The sequence below is a fragment of the Crocuta crocuta genome, unplaced genomic scaffold (genome assembly GCF_008692635.1).
Source record: "Crocuta crocuta isolate KB4526 unplaced genomic scaffold, BGI_CrCroc_1.0 scaffold228, whole genome shotgun sequence".
NCBI lineage: Eukaryota > Metazoa > Chordata > Mammalia > Carnivora > Hyaenidae > Crocuta > Crocuta crocuta.
Window position 1 is genome coordinate 3,158,683 of NW_027532820.1, and position 16,261 is coordinate 3,174,943.

General features: G+C 36.6%; 1 protein-coding gene across 1 annotated transcript in view; it reads right to left on the reverse strand.

Annotated features, from left to right (window-relative positions):
- TRIM24 (tripartite motif containing 24) overlaps nt 1-16,022 on the reverse strand; it is a 59,663-nt gene extending 43,641 nt beyond the window's left edge. Inside the window, exons 1-4 of the mRNA XM_077781082.1 lie at nt 15,986-16,022; nt 15,565-15,683; nt 7,045-7,192; nt 1,354-1,486 (exon numbers count right to left, since the gene is read on the reverse strand). Of these exons, the coding sequence (XP_077637208.1) occupies nt 1,354-1,486; nt 7,045-7,192; nt 15,565-15,683; nt 15,986-16,022 (437 nt within the window). The remainder of the gene's footprint in view (nt 1-1,353; nt 1,487-7,044; nt 7,193-15,564; nt 15,684-15,985) is intronic.
- Nucleotides 16,023-16,261: the final 239 nt, after the last annotated feature.

The following is a 16,261-nucleotide window of genomic DNA, read 5'->3' on the forward strand; positions in this document are numbered from 1 at the left end:
GTAGAGACTTTTACAGTTCCAAATTAAGGCAAGGAGAAGCCTTTAAGCCCTGTAGCCCCTGAACTCCAATTGCTGTCTTCCCCGCCCTGTGGCCTATTAAAGATGCTCCCTGATTTCCTGGTAAAATGCCTTAAAGGGGAAAAACACTCCTCTTTTTCTCCGTCCCTACTCCAACCTGGTCCAGTAAATCTTTACTACTAAGTTTTTTTTTTTATCACTGACTTCTGTATTTTCTCCAGGTTTTCTAGTTATCCTCCCTGGTATGGCTTGGTCCAAACTGCCTCGCCTGCCATTATTGGGAGCCTACACAATATTTTTTTTAGGTTTTCTTTAAATTCCAGTTAGATAACATACAGTATAATATTAGTTTCAGGTGTACAACTTAAGGATTCAACACTTACACACAATATTTGAAACTCATCATAAGTGTATTCCTTAATCCCGATCACCTTTTCAACCCTACCCACCAACCATTTTATTTTATTTCTTAAATGTTTATTTATTTTTGAGAGACAGAGAGAGACAGAGCACGAGTCAGGGAGGGCCAGAGAGAGAGGGAGACAGAATCTGAAGCAGGCTCCAGGCTCTGAGCTATGAGCACAGAGCCCAATGCGGGGCTCAAACCCATGAACCATGAGATCATGACCTGAGCCGAAGTCGGATGCTCAACCGACTGAGCCACCCAGGCGCCCCACACACCCACCATTTTAAGAAATTTTATTTGTACTAATCAGAATCTTACTATTTAAAATAAATCAGTGGTTGCTAACTCAAATGCCTATGTCCATCAGATTTAGAAATAATCTTCGGTAGAACTATGATGAATTGTGAACGGCATGCCTCATTCTACAGAATACTGAAGTGAATTCCACCCAAATGCTGACATGAAACTGTATGAGGCCCATGTCTATAACAGGTTCCAATCTCTCAAAAACCCAAAGATCTAGTTTTTTTTTTTTTTTTTAATGTAAAATCTCCTCATTTTACAACACTGGAAACTAATTCCATTTATTTTTAAATAGTGTATAAGCCAGTGGTTCTCAACTGATGGTGATCTTGTTCTGTAGGGCATTCGGCAACATCTGGAGACATTTCTGGTCATCATAACTGGGAGGATGCCACTGGCATCTAGTGAATACAGGTCAAAGATGCAGCTGAACACCATATAGTGAACCAGACAGCACCCCCACAAGTATCCATAGTGGCCAAGTTGAAAAATTCTGGAACAGGCCAACATACTGTGGGCCAAACAAAACTTTATTTGCTGACTGCCATTTGGTCGGGGTGCCAACAGCACTCCAGGCCTCATAACGCTTACTATACATGTGTGAACATAATTAAAGATGACAGTACCTATGCTCTTTATGTTCTAATAACTGGCAGTCCCGGCATGTCAGTTTGTCACATGTTTCACAGTAAAGCTTCAGCTGTTCCTTCTTATGAAAAGGACAAAACACTGGTCGCTGACTGGTCACACCAACTGCCTCTGTAGAAACAACAGGAGGCAAAAAGAAGAAAATTAACATAAGTGAATACTACCTAATTATTAGGTTGTTCATTTACATTTCAATCCATAGAGATATAAGAGAGCTAGAAACAGTTTCACGGACGCCATCACTACTACTAGGTTTGTTGTCTGGGGACAGACGGTAGCTTTGCTTGTGCTGAGCACAGCATCATGTACAGACTTGTCCAATCACTATGCTGTACACCTGAAATTAATGTAACATTGTGGGTCAACTAGACTGCAATTAAAAAAAAAGAAAAAAAACAAAATGTTAGGTGTTCTCAGCATTTTAGAAGGAAAAGATAAATAAGCTTTCCATTCCAGAAATTCAGATTAACTCAGGAGAAAAATAAAGTATGTAGTTTAAAATGTGCTTTATGGAATTAAAAAGTCTTAATAAGCCAGGTAAATGAGTGTGACCCAACTGGATGTTTTCTACCCCAAATATGGGAAAAGACTGTTTTAAATGGAATTCAGAAAATCTAATAAAAATGTATAAAGAATGTGATAAAAAGTTATGCACCCACTTTTGCAAAAATCTCACAAAGGGTACCCATTAACATGGAAATAATCATAAAGTTTTCACTATATACGATAGTTCTCCATGTAACTTCTTAATAGTTATCCAGAGTGAGGAGAATACTGAGCAATGCTTATGTATAATGTAAAATTTTTAAAAATCAGAATACAAATAAATACAATAATTCAACAGTAAACATCAGTTATCTTACTAATAATTAAAGGTAAAATCCAAACATTTCAGAACTAATCCCATTTCTAGAAATAGTCACTATTAATAACCTAGTATGTGTTCTTATGGTTGTTTTTCTTTGTATATAACTACATACACTAGTAGGTATTTTGTTTCAAAATTTTTTAATAAACCGCATTTCACATACTGTCTTTTAAAATTTTTTTCACTTAACTCTTAGATACCTTTCTGTGTTAGTAAATACATCGACTTATTAACTGCATAGTATTCCATCAAATGAATGTAACAACTGCAGCAGACATTTGAATGTTTCTCATTTTTCGATATTGTATGAGAATGTTGAAATTAGCATATGACATGTTTAAGTCACTGAATGCTTCCACAGATAAATTCCCAGTAGCAAGGCTGTTTGGTCAAAGGGTGATTTATACAAACCTAACTAAATGATCCTTCAAAAACAATTGTACCAATTTGTACTCTTACCAATGCACAGTGGCTATTACCTACATTACTAACAGTGTTTGCTCAGTATCTTTTAAATCTTTGCCAATCTCATATGGAAAAAAAAAAGATTTCGCTGTCTTTGGATATACTTCTTCAATAACTGAGATTGGACAACATTTCACATTCATCAACCATTTATATTTCTTTTAATAATTGTCTGTTTATAACCTCTGTTTTTCTGTCCAACTGTCTTTCTTACCAATTTGTAAACACATTTGATATACTGCCTGCCAAAGATTTTAGAAATATTTTCTCCAGTCTGATTTGGGTTATGGTAGTTTTTCCAAGTAGATCCTTAAAATATTATAGAGAAAAACTTGTTTTTATTTTTTATGGCTTTAATTTTTGAGAACTACTTCTAGAAAGGCTTTTTCCTTTCTAATTATAAAAATGTTTACTTTTTTTTTCTTGCAGTGAACTTTTATGGTTTCTCTTTTTAATATAAAATTGTGTGTTTATCTAATTTATTTACTTATACAGTTGGCCTTTGAAAAACATTGGTTTTTAAGTGCACAGGTCCACTTACACATGATTTTTCTTGATAAATACAGGGACTTCTAAATGTATTTTCTCTTCCTTGGGATTTTCTTAACATTTTTTCTCTAGCTTACTTTGGAAGAACGCAGTAAATAATACACACACATTTCTTACAGTATGTGTTTTAATTGACTATTTGTTACCAGTAATGCTTCCAGACAACAGTAGGCTATTAATAGTTATGTTTTGGGAGTCAAAGTTTTATGTGGATTCTCAACTGCACAGGCGTCAGCACTCCTAAGCCCCACTGTTATTCAAGGTACTACCAATATTTACAAAAATCAATCTGTATGCCAGCATGTAGAATTGAGTTCACAGACTCACATTTTCTAATCATAATAAAATTATAAAGTTGAAACCAGAAACAAAAAAATCCAATGAATGGATGAATTAATGAATTCATTAATGAATTCTTGGGTTCATAATAACCACACTGTTTAGCAACTTGCTTTTTTGCATTTAATACACATCATGGCCTTCTTTCCATATCACTATTTATAATATACGAAAAGCAGAAAACAACAAACGTACAAATTCATAAATCCCCAATGGTTTTTTAACCAAAACTTCTAGTTTGTTTTTTTAATTAAGTTGGTTCCATGCCCAATGTGGGGCTTAAACTCACGACTCTGAGATCAAGAGTTGCATGTTCTTGGAAAGAGCCTAAGTGTCCATCAACGGACGAATGGATCAAGAAGATGTGGTTTATCTATACAATGGAGTACTACATGGCAATGAGAAAGAATGAAATCTGGCCATGTGTAGCAATGTGGATGGACCTTGAGGGTGTCATGCTGAGCGAAATAAGTCAGGCAGAAAAGGACAAATATCATATGTTTGCACATATAGGAGGATTAGGAAGAACTTAACAGAGGACCATGGGGGAGAAGAAGGGGAGAAAGGGTGGGGGAAAGAGAGAGAGGCAAACCGTGAGAGACTCTTGAATGCTGAGAACAAACTGAGGACTGATGGGTGTGGGGGGGGAGGGGGGAGATGGGCATGGAGGAGGGCACTTGTGGGGATGAGCACCGGGTGTTATACGGAAACCAACTTGACAATGAACTATTTGTTTAAAAAAAAAAAAAAAAAGAGTTGCATGTTCCATTGACTGAACCAGACAGGTGCCCCTATAGATGCAGAATATTTAAAAAATAGTAGAAATCAAAGTGGCAAGTCATATCAACTTTAAACACTTCTAATTCTACAAAAAATAAAAAAATAAGTATCAAGTATTTATGTCAAAGAAGTTAGTAATACAACTTTAAAATAAAACTAAGGTAAACTGGGAGAAATTAAAGATAAATGTAATGAACTAAAAAATAAAGGATAATTAGATACATAAATTTCAGAGTCATTTCTGTGGATAAAAACAAAAAGATAACCTACTATCCAGTCAGATCATAAAGTAGGCAAAAATGCCTGAAATTCATATCAAAGAAGGAAAATGACTAGAGAAAATTAGCAATATATTAAAAGTATTAAAAGCACAACACATCAAGACCAAATGATTTTAATTCTAGCAATGCAAAAATGGTTCAGTAGTAGTAGTAATGTGAACATCCTCGTAGCTTCCTGTACCCTTCTTAATGTTCATGTCATGTAGGCCTCACAGTTGACAGAGTGACCATACATCTTTAGTTGGCCTAGAACATTCTGGTTTGTGCCTGCTGTTCTACAGTAAATAGAGCTTCTGACCTAGATAATTAGAACATCATGTCATCCACTTATAACTTCCTTTACTTATCAGAGAATTTAGATCCTGACTCAGTCATCTTCCTAGTCCTCAGTGTCACCATCACTCTGGATGAGTTAGAAGTTTACACAGATGGTCACATTAAAAAAACAAGGTTCTCAGACTTTCTCACCTCCAGAAACCGCTACTCTATTTTAGCTCCTTATATCATGGCTCCCCCCCTAGACTTTCGATTGCTCCCCAATTGGTCCATTTCTCTAATCACAGATTCAAACATCTACTCTAATAACTTCTACTTTCTAACCTTCCAGTTTTTAGTTAACTGCTCTCACTGCTGATCTCTAGTTCCTAATAATTTCTTTTCCCTTATCAAGTGACACTACTATCAACTTCATTTCATTCATACAGTTAAAAAAAATTCCTTAATTTCAATAAATGCCATTATTTGTATACCTCTCCCTCTACTTAACTTCTGAAACACCTGTCCAGCTAAACCCCAATCCTAGATAAGTTCAATTCTTCTCTATACCCATCCCCACACTGCTGAGGTCTGATGGAGGAAGTTTTAAGGCCTATACATCAAATGTAACTTCAATGTTACCAAACAATCTGTTTCTTAAGTTGGAGCTCTCCTCCAACTAGAGTTATTTTAAATATCTCTCATATTCCTTACCTTTAAATCCTATTTCCTCTGCCTTTTTTTCAATAGATAGCTGAATTCACAGAAAGGTTTTCTAGCACTCATCTATTAAACTTATATGAACCTGTAACCGGCCTCTTTTGTCTTTTCCTCATTAGTACCCTCAGCAATTATATTTCCTTTTCCTGTGTCACCAGACTCTTAGCTTCAACTCTTATTCTTCCTCTTCCTCTTGCATCTTACTCTCTGGCTACACTCAACTGTCTCCCTCTGGAAATCTGTGCATGTACTTCAGTTTTCCCCACCCCTCTCCTTCATGATGAACTTCTATTCATCCGTCAAGCCCCAGATTTGGCCTCTACCTAAATCCCCAAATCTGAATCTGGTGCTCCTTTGATGTGCTTCCATGGAACTTATGAGAGCACTATGAATGCTAATTTGTTCATAGTCTTTATCACACTATTAACTCCTGTTGGGTAAAAGTGTCTGTTTTATTTTTTTATATCTAATACCCAGCAAAATTCCTGGAATACAGAATAGACATACAAACACTGGTTGATTTGAATTAAAAGCAATAAAATAATTTTTAAACACAAATATATTAATAAGCCATAAAAATTAATGAAGTTCTGATAGATGCCACAACATGGATAAACCCTGGAAATATTGTGGCAAGTGAAATAAGCCAGACACCAAAGACAAATACTGTATGATCTCACTGGCAGAAATAAGCAAATTTGTAAAGACAGACAATAGATTAGAAGTTAGAAGGGTTGGAGGAAAGAAGAGAATGAGCATTATTACTTATTCGACACCGTTTCTTTCTGGGATGATGAAAAAACTTTGGAAAGAGACTGTGCTGATGGCTACATAACACTGTGAATGCAATAAACACAATTGAATTGGACATGTAAAAATGGCTGAAAGGGAAGTTTTAAGTTACATTTATTTTACTGCAATAAAATATTAGTAATCTTTATATTGTAAGCAATACAGTAAAAGCTGAGAAGCCATAAATTACATTAAAGAGCAGAGCTTCTTCAATTATCTACATACCAAATATCATGAAACAGGTTTACCACAACAATATCAGAGGGAAAAGAGTTGTAAACCTTGTTAAGTCCACCTCTTATCACACCTTAGAAATAAGAGAAGTGGTGAGAGAAGTTTCAAAAGCAACTTTTTTTTTCCCATTTGCTGTACATTCACACCAAATTAAGGCATTTATGGCAAGAGGAGGGTTAGGAGTATGAATATAAGGCAGAAGGATTCTGTATCTAATCATACCTAACAACATTTATCTAAGTCTTCAAATTTCAATTACAATATACACCTCCTTTAAAAAAAAACAACAGGAGTCTATTACAAGTGTATCAAAACAAAGTCAGTACAGGAAGGAAGAGTGGGAAGGATAGAAAAAAAAAAAGAGGTTAAAAGAACTAATGTATTACCTGGAGATACTTCCTCCTTCTGTCTCACAGTGTGGTCTTTTGTGAACTTCACTCTTTGATGAGCTCTGATGCATGTCTTGCAGAGCCACTCAACACACTCTACACAAAACCCATTAGCTTCTGCATTGTCCTCACAGCTTGTACACACCTAATCAGAGAAACGTGTCACATCAATTTTTAAGAAAAATGAGAAGGTGGTCAAACAACTAGTCACATAAAAATGATATACCAACCATATTTGGTCTCTATTGGTTATCTTAACACTGTTTGTAAATTTAAACTGTAAACATATGAAATGGAAATATCACACTGTCCTTCTTTCAGTATACCAATATTCCAGGCACTGTGCTAAGTGCTGAGGATAGAACGATGTAGAAAAGCAAACATGGTTCCTGCCGTATGATACTGAGTGTCCTAGATGGGAGTGTGGGTTCATATCCCAGTTCCCCCCTCGTCAGCTGAGTAGTCTTGGGCAGGTTACTTAAAACGCTCTTTTAAAATGAGGTTAACAACAGATTTTATTGAGACACACACATTACTGGAAGGCTCACATCAATACACAATTACACACTGAGAAGTGCCATAAAGGAAAAGTCTGAGAAGCTCTAAGAGTATATGATAGGGGAAACTGATCTCGTCTTAGTGGGGCTGGAGTGTTGGACAAAGTGAGAGGTTACCCAGGCACAGCTTTCTATAAGGAGATCATATTAGCATGAAGATATGAAGCTGAGTCATCAATTATTAATGAAAAGCCTTCTAGGCAGAGAGAACAGCATGTACAATAGCCTCCAGGTAAGAAGAGTACAGCAGGTTCAAAGAACTGGCACAAAGTAGGACTGAAGTAGAGAAATCAAGGGAAAAGACTGGCAAGAGAGAAACGAGGGGCAAGGCAGGCAGGGGTCAGATCAAGCAGGATCACATGACAGTTTTGGTCCTTGCTTTTAAGAAAGTGACATGGCCAGATTTGCAATTTTAAAAATCACGGTCACTGCAATATAAAGAACAGATTAGAAAACGGGCAAGTGTTGGGGCGCCTGGGTGGCGCAGTCAAGTTAAACATCCGGCTTCAGCTCAGGTCATGATCTCACAGTTCGTGGGTTCGAGCCCCGCACCGGGCTCTGTGCTGACAGCCAGCTCAGAGCCTGGAGCCTGTTTCAGATTCTGGGTTTCCCTCCCTCTCTGACCCTCCCCTGCTCACACGGTCTGTCTCTCTCTGATAAATAAAACACATTAAAAATTTTTAAAAAAGAAAAGGGGCAAGTGTTTCCTGCAGAGATAAGTTAACAGGGTTTTTTCAACGTTTTAGGTGAGAGTGGATAAAGTGGGAATGAATGAGGAAGATGGGGAGTGGAACTGACGGGTTCAGAAGATGCACTGGATATGGGAGGTGAAGAAGGGAAAGCTCCTTGGTTTCTAGCACCACTATACATGGTGGTGCTCTTCTCTGGGAACAGGTATTAAAGTTATTGAGAAGCAGTTCTTATGTTATCTTCTGTCACTGGGAAAAGAAATTCCCCTTCAGTTATTGCTTAAGTTAGCTAAATTCCAAATACCTGGACATTTTCATGCATCCAAACCTGCCTTTTCTTCAGCTCTTATCTTTAACCTTTCTAACATCATTAAAGCCACTGGCTCCTACTTCCTAGAAATCATTTGGACTCCTTGATACCGCCACACCCTCCTATCTTCCTGATTGCCCTCTGGAACCAACCCCTACTCTTCTGTAGATTTTTGTTAGAAGCACGAATTATCTCATCCTTACTGCCTAGCTTCAATTATCAGGTCTTTAAAGATATAACCTAGAACTTAATCTCTCTGCCACCCTATGCTACAAAAAAAAAAAGAGGGATCTCTAGGATATGAAGTAAAATAGAAAAGCAAAGTGGTAAAGTAAATCATGCTACTGCTTATCTAAGAAAAATGGGGATGGGTGAAATGACATTTGCTAATATTTTTTAAGTAACATAAAGTTACTTAAAATTATGTATAAAATAATATTTTAGATGGAAGAATAAAGGAAATTAAATAGCTACCTATAGGGTAGATTAAACATTCAGAGTCTAAATTCTCTCAATATGCTGTGTTTCACAGACTTTACTTTAGAACTATAGCAATGTTTATATATAGTCATACAAATTTGAATTAAAAAAATTAAATGCCTGGGCACCTAGGTGGCTCAGTCAGTTGAGTGTCCGACTTCAGCTCAGGTCATGATCTTGTAGTTCATGAGTTTGAGTCCCACATCAGGCTCTGTGCTGACAGCTTGGAGCACGGAGTCTGCTTCAGATACTGTGTCTCCCTCTCTCTCTGCCCCTCCCCCGCTCATGTTTTCTCACTCATGCTCTCTCTCTCAAAAATAAACAAACATTTAAAAAATTAAATGCCTAAGAATCAAAAGGAAATTAAACTATCAAGTGGGTGGCTTAACCACACAGAGATTTACTTCAAGTAACTTTAAAATATTAAACTGTATGGTAACTAGTGTTTAAATCAAAACTTGAAAAAAAAAAAAGTATGATTTGATTGACCATCTCCAGTGCATACACGTAGTAATTGCTGTGTCCCTTGCTTTCTATTTTGACAGAAACAACTCTATAATTTCTACTTCCAGCATCATCTCTATTCTTCTATACTCTTACTCTGCAAACGAGATTTATGCTTTATGAGCTGGTTCCACATTAGATTCTAACAACAGATGGAGTGAGACTGCAATGTCAGCGGAAGAAGTACTTGATCATCTTGGTTGTTTTTTTATCTGCTGGTATTCTCTGTGGACATCAAGCCCATCAACACTACCTGCCCCAGCAGCACTTAGCACCAGATTACAGTTTTTCCAGTCCTCATGGAACTAGCTTTGGAGACAGTGAATCCATAGGCCTACTGCTGCTCCTCTGAGGTCTGTGACCCCAAGAAAAGGCTGAGACGCCAACATGACATCGCCTCTTTAGAGCTCTGAAATGATGTTCCAAGATCCTTCCTCTAACTTTGACTAATTCCAATCTTTTCTCTTTCTTCTCTCAGCTGCTTCCTTATGGTTGCTATGTCTATGATACTTTAAGTACTTTAGATTTATCCTTTCAGTAAACAAGTTTATATCTAGTTAATAATTCTTAATTATAAGAATTAAGATGGTTCCTGTTTGTACCAAAACTGATATAATATACCCTATAATATATCTTTTTGGAGAAAATAAATGATTTTGTCAATGTAATTAAGAATCAAAATTCTCGGGGCACCTGAGTGGCTCAGTCGGTTAAGCGTCTGACTTTGGCTCAGGTCATGATCTCATGGTTCATGGGTTCGAGCCCCGTGTCAGGCTCTGTGCTGACTGCCATCTCAGAGCCTGGAGACTGTTTCAGATTCTGTGTCTCCCTCTTTCTCTGACCCTCCCCTGTTCACGCCGCGTGTCTCTCTCTCTCTCAGAAATAAATAAAACATTAAAAATTTAAAAACAAAAAACAAAAAACAAAATTTTCAATACTGGATAAGTGAGATAAATGTAAAATCAAAAAAGTAAAACCTACACTTGAAATTAGATTTATAAATATCAATATATACTTGTGGTTTATTTTCTCTTTATTCCAAGACAGTTGCTGCTTATATATTTTCAAATATTAGGCACCCATAGCCCCATTACTTTATTTTTGAAGACTGCACTACTGTGCCAAATGAAATGCATTTCTCTTCTTAAGGTTTTCCAGTTATAAGAATCTTAGAGACAGACGTAATCTTCTCCCTCAGTAACTTCTCATGAGCCTCAAATTAGGCTGTTGGTGTGCTTAGGAGTGGAATACATTCATATTTAGTAATCACAGACTTTATACCCTGTGCTGAATGCGAATTTTCAGCAGATCCATGACTTTCCTGATGAAGGAGCAGTCTCCTTGGTGCTGTTCACACAACCGTTCCATGGCAGTCAGGGTAGCAAAGGTAAAAAGGGAGTCTTCTGTGATCCTCAGCAGGGTCAGTGTAGCACCTCAGTGAATGGCTGCACTAGAGATGAACCTGGTTATCCTATGGGACAGCCCAGAAGGCATGGCTACAACCCTTACTGCTCACATACTGTGCATGACACCAGTCAAACTACTAGTCAGTTCTGCAGAAAAGTAACAGCAAACAGGACAGTTGGACATTTGGTATCATGTAGAACAAATACCTGTACGCTGAATTTTTATATTATTAACTGGCAGTTTTGGTATTAAGGTGATGCAGTTTTAGGTTTTTTTGATGTAGAGAAGAGTCACTTGCTGTTTGAACTTCTAGAGACATTTCTCACATTTTTACTCCAGAAATTTGTTCACTTGATAAGTATATCTTGACCACTAAGACTAAACTTGCTTTTCTGTTAAAAATTGGCACCTATCACTTTTCTAAAATCTTAGCTTTCTTACAAATGCTAGTTTCCTTACTAAGGTTTATAGTTTTTTTTTATCATCTAATATCCACTTTGTATTGTTTATCTTTTTTCCCTGACACTTAATACACATTTCAGAAACTCTACTAAGGTTCTTTCCAAAATTCCATGTGTTTGAGGATCCTTTGCCTGTGCCCCAGGAGATACTATGTGGCCTAAATTCAAGCCAGATGGACTTTCTTTTTTATTGAAGTATAATTAACACAGTGTTATATTAGTTTCAGGTGTACAATTTTAGGATTCATTAATTCTATATATCACTCAGTGCTCAACACTATAAATGTAATCCCTTCGTGTTTTTAAAAGTGAGTACCCCTAGCACCCGTACTGTGGTCTCTGGATACCATTTTTGTCTAAAAGAAACCAAAGATCCTAACAAAATCTTGTCAAAACATAAAGTACGGAATACAGCAAGAACAGTACTGTGATTCTATCAGAATGATTCAGGAAGCAATGTGAAGCTCCTACTGCCAAGATGGCATAATTTGAGCATCAATAAGAGCAACTACTACAATACATTTTACGTTAAAAATCCATGAGTACGTAATGATACAAACACACACACACTACTCATTAGTTACCTCTTAAGAAGGCTAAGAATCTAAGTCACTACTCTAAAAATTAGCAACTAAAGGAAAAGAATCAAGTTTTTAACCTACCTTTCCTATGTATGTAACCAAAGAATAAATGAAGAAAGGCTTCTGTTTCCCTTCCAGATAAGAAATATAGGGAAATGACAGAATGGGAATGTCACAATTTTTCAAAGCCCTAATTTAATATGAAATCATGGCAGTGATCATTAATGGTCATTGACATTAGAAAAAAGAAAGACCAACCAACTCATGCCTCCTGATCGAAGTACACACAGACATATGGATGAAAGTATTATTATGCCCCCTCACCCAATGGGACCTTAAATGAAATCAGCCTCTACATATTTACTGTCAGTTTACACAAAATACTTGAGACAGAGAAGCATGTTAAATGACTTTATGAAGATGGTCAGCAAAATGCAGAGTAAGGCTAACTCCACAGGACTAACACCCAGTTGATCTAACAAGTATGTTTAAAAGGAGGAAAAAGAAAGCCAGGGAAGTGAAGGAGTATTTTGCGATTAATTAAAAGATAGATTTGAGACAAATCAACCAAAGGCACTGTGTAGGCCTTAATGGATGCTTACAGAAACCACTGTTTTAAAAAAAAAGTAACAATTAGAGACACAGATCACTGGATGTTTGATGATATTAAGGTTTAACTGTAAAAATTTTTTACATATGAAATTAATATGGTGGTTAAGTTTATAAAAAAATTATTTTTCCACAGAAGTACTGAAAGATTTGTGGATTAGATAATATAATGCTTGGGATTAACCTCAACATAATATAGTGTGTGAGAAGGTGTCAGGATAAACATAAAACAAGAGTTGATGGCTACTAAACTAGGTATGTGTACATGGATGTTTGTTATGTGAAACTGTCCCTTCTCTTGGTAATGCTTAAAATTATCTGTAACAAAAACTTTTTAAGCTTTATCTTCATTCAGCCATGAACTATCCTCAGAGCTTCAGTTTGACCACAGATGATATCACCTTAGTCTTAGAGGGAAATTCAATCACATTCAAAACCAATTCTCTATCTACTTCCCTTGCCCCTTTATCTCTGTGAAAAGCACCAATATCTTGGTAGCGAGGTCCCTCTCACCTCCACATCCAATCAGGTATATCAAACCTTGTGTGAGCTGTAACTTATCCTCTTCCATCCCGTATTCCACTAAGCTAGTTCAGTTCTCACTACCTTTTGCCTAGGTCTTTCTAGCTCCAATTCATCCCACATTATTACCTCTCCAGTCTTCATTCTCAAAATATCCCTAACAAGCACCTTATTCCTGTACCAGGTTTAACATTCTCCCAGCCTCACTTACCTACACTGAAGATGTCAATTTGGACGCTATTTCTAGTTTAACTGATGATAACTTCCACCTATTATGTTTCTGTGACCAAAACAGAGTAAAAAAACTTACTAAAAACTAATTGATTATACAGAGGCATAAAGCAGCCTCTTAAATGTCCTTTAGATTAGAATCCCTTCAATTCTCATCTCTTATCATCGTCAATTCATATCAGATCATTACTCGATCCTGTTGATTATTTATTCTGCTTTACTTTTGAATTTTCTGGATTGAGCAGTCACATGTACTACTAGAGTTAATCTGATGAAGTTTAACTGGTGAGTGATATGACTAACAAAGTTCATCTAGTGTAAATATAATCATGTATGAAACAAAGTGACACGACGCTCTAGAAGGCAAAAAGAATCATTAGTATTCACAGAGGAACTTTCAGAAGTTTTAAGTACTTGACAGTGTAGCTCACATAAATAACTACATTTCTATTCTTTAAAGCTGGTTTCACAATTAGAAAGTTTATTCTCTGCATTAAGCCCTCTTTTGGCCTTTGATGAACAGTGGATACTTTTTTAAAAATTTTTTAACATTTTCTTATTTTTGAAAAAGAGAGACAGAGCATGAGCTGGAGAGGGGCAAAGAGAGGGGGAGACACAGAATCTAAAGCAGGCTCCAGGCTCCACGGAGCCCAGTGTGGGGCTCAAACTCATGAACCGTGAGATCATGACTTGAGTTGAAGCTGGACGCTTAACTGGCTGAGCCACCAAGGCATCCCTGAACTGTTGATACTTTTGAAACAAAAGGAGTAATTTTGTTAGTAACACATGTATTTATTTGAAGTGAGCCCTAAATCCCCATAGTTCCCCCAAGAAACAAAGCTGAAAACGAAAAGTATAGAAACTTAGCTATGTGATTATTAAAGTATCTTAAACATTACGTTTTAGATTTTTATATTTTAAAAAATAATTATTTTTTTCCATAGATTCAATTTGTTCACAGATCTAGTGCTCCAAATTAAAGGAACTGCCTAGAGAAATCATCAATCAATCATAATTCAAAAGTAGACTGATATAATACACTTAGTGTATACTAAAGAATTAATCACAACTCACCTCCATTAGAGTATTACAGTTCATCTACCAGGAACTGGACATTTAGATCTTAGGGGCCAATAGAAATAAACGTTCTACATGTGGATTATGGAAGTGGGGAAAAGAGAAAAACACCATTGGGTCTCTAAGTGCAATGCCCCAGACAATGTTATCAAATGAGGCTTTCAAAGAATGCCATGCAGAAAAGAAAATTTTCTTAAAATATGGAAACCATGCTAATCAAAGACATGGAACTTTTAATATTTATCATTATAGAGTTCATCATTAAAACAGAAAAAATGAAAAAAAGGGGGTCTTAACATTAAAAAAAACCTGTCAAAATATAGTAAAATTACAAATGAATGAAATATATATAGTAAAATTACATAAAAACGAATACTATCAAATACAGAATAATGGTTTCCTCTGAAGGGAAAGGGAAGGTGGGGGTACAAGCAAGGCTTCTGTATTGGCACTGTTTTAATCCTTAAGATGAATTATTCATTATCCTTTATATTCCTTTTAAAATATTACATTAATTTGGGGGCGCCTGGGTGGCTTAGTCGGTTAAGCGTCCGACTTTCGCTTAGGTCTTGATCTCGCGGTTAGTGGGTTCGAGCCCCGCGTCGGGCTCTGCGCTGACTGCCAGCTCAGAGCCTGGAGCCTGTTTCAGAGTCTGTGTCTCCCTCTCTCTCTGACCCTCCCCTGCTCACGCTGTCTCTCTCTACTAGAAATAAATAAAACATTAAAAAAAATATATTACATTAATTTGATAGACATAATGGTCAAAAGAGGGTCAGACATCTTTTATTTTAGAGCCCTTCAGCAATTTAGGCTGCCTCATTAAGAGGAGGCAAAATAGGGATACCTGGGTGGCTCAGTAGGTTAGGTGTCCAACTTCAGCTCAGGTCATTATCTCCCAGTTATTGAGTTCCAGCCCTGTGTCCAGCTCTGTGCTGACAGCTCAGAGCCTGGAGCCTGCTTCCAATTCTGTGTCTCCTTCTCTCTCTGGTCCCAACCCACTTGCATTCTGTCTCTGTCTCTCTCAAAAATAAATAAACAAACATTAAAAAAAAAAAAAAGGCATAACATTTTAAAACTTAATACACTTACCTGATTAGACTTTTCTACTGTACTGCTGGGAACCTCAGTAGTGTCCTTCACAAAAAAATTATCTATGATGTGTCTCTCTGCACACTCTTGGCTGCAAACTGGACATCGAATGACTCCAACTGGGAAAGACAAAATTGTGTTCTAAGTTTTCTTGATTTGTATGCATAATGATTTGACTCTGTATATAACTGCAAATGATCACCACAATAAGTTAACATTTGCCCCCATGCAGAGTTACAAAAATTTTGCTGTGGGAAGGATTTTCAAAACACTCTCCTAGCTGCTTTCATATATGCAATACAGTTTTGTTAACTACAGTTACCATGCTATACATTATATGCCTATGACTTATTCCTTTTATAACTGGGAATTTGTACCTTTTGACCCCTTTCATTCATTTCACCCACCCATGATCCCTTACATCTCAAAGCAACCAGCAATCTGCTCTCTGCATTCATGAGCTCTCATTCTAATTTTTAATACAAATATACGAAGCACTAAATGAGCACATCTCACTTAAACTATAATTGGGTTCTTTTACAATGTGCACTCTCTTCAAACTCCTACCTGCCACTTAACAAAAGCAATTCAGTGTGTGTGTGTGTGTGTGTGTGTGTGTGTGTGTGTGTATCAATGATATGTATGTGTGTGTGTACACACAGATATATCCCATACCTACTTTATTTAATAATGAATA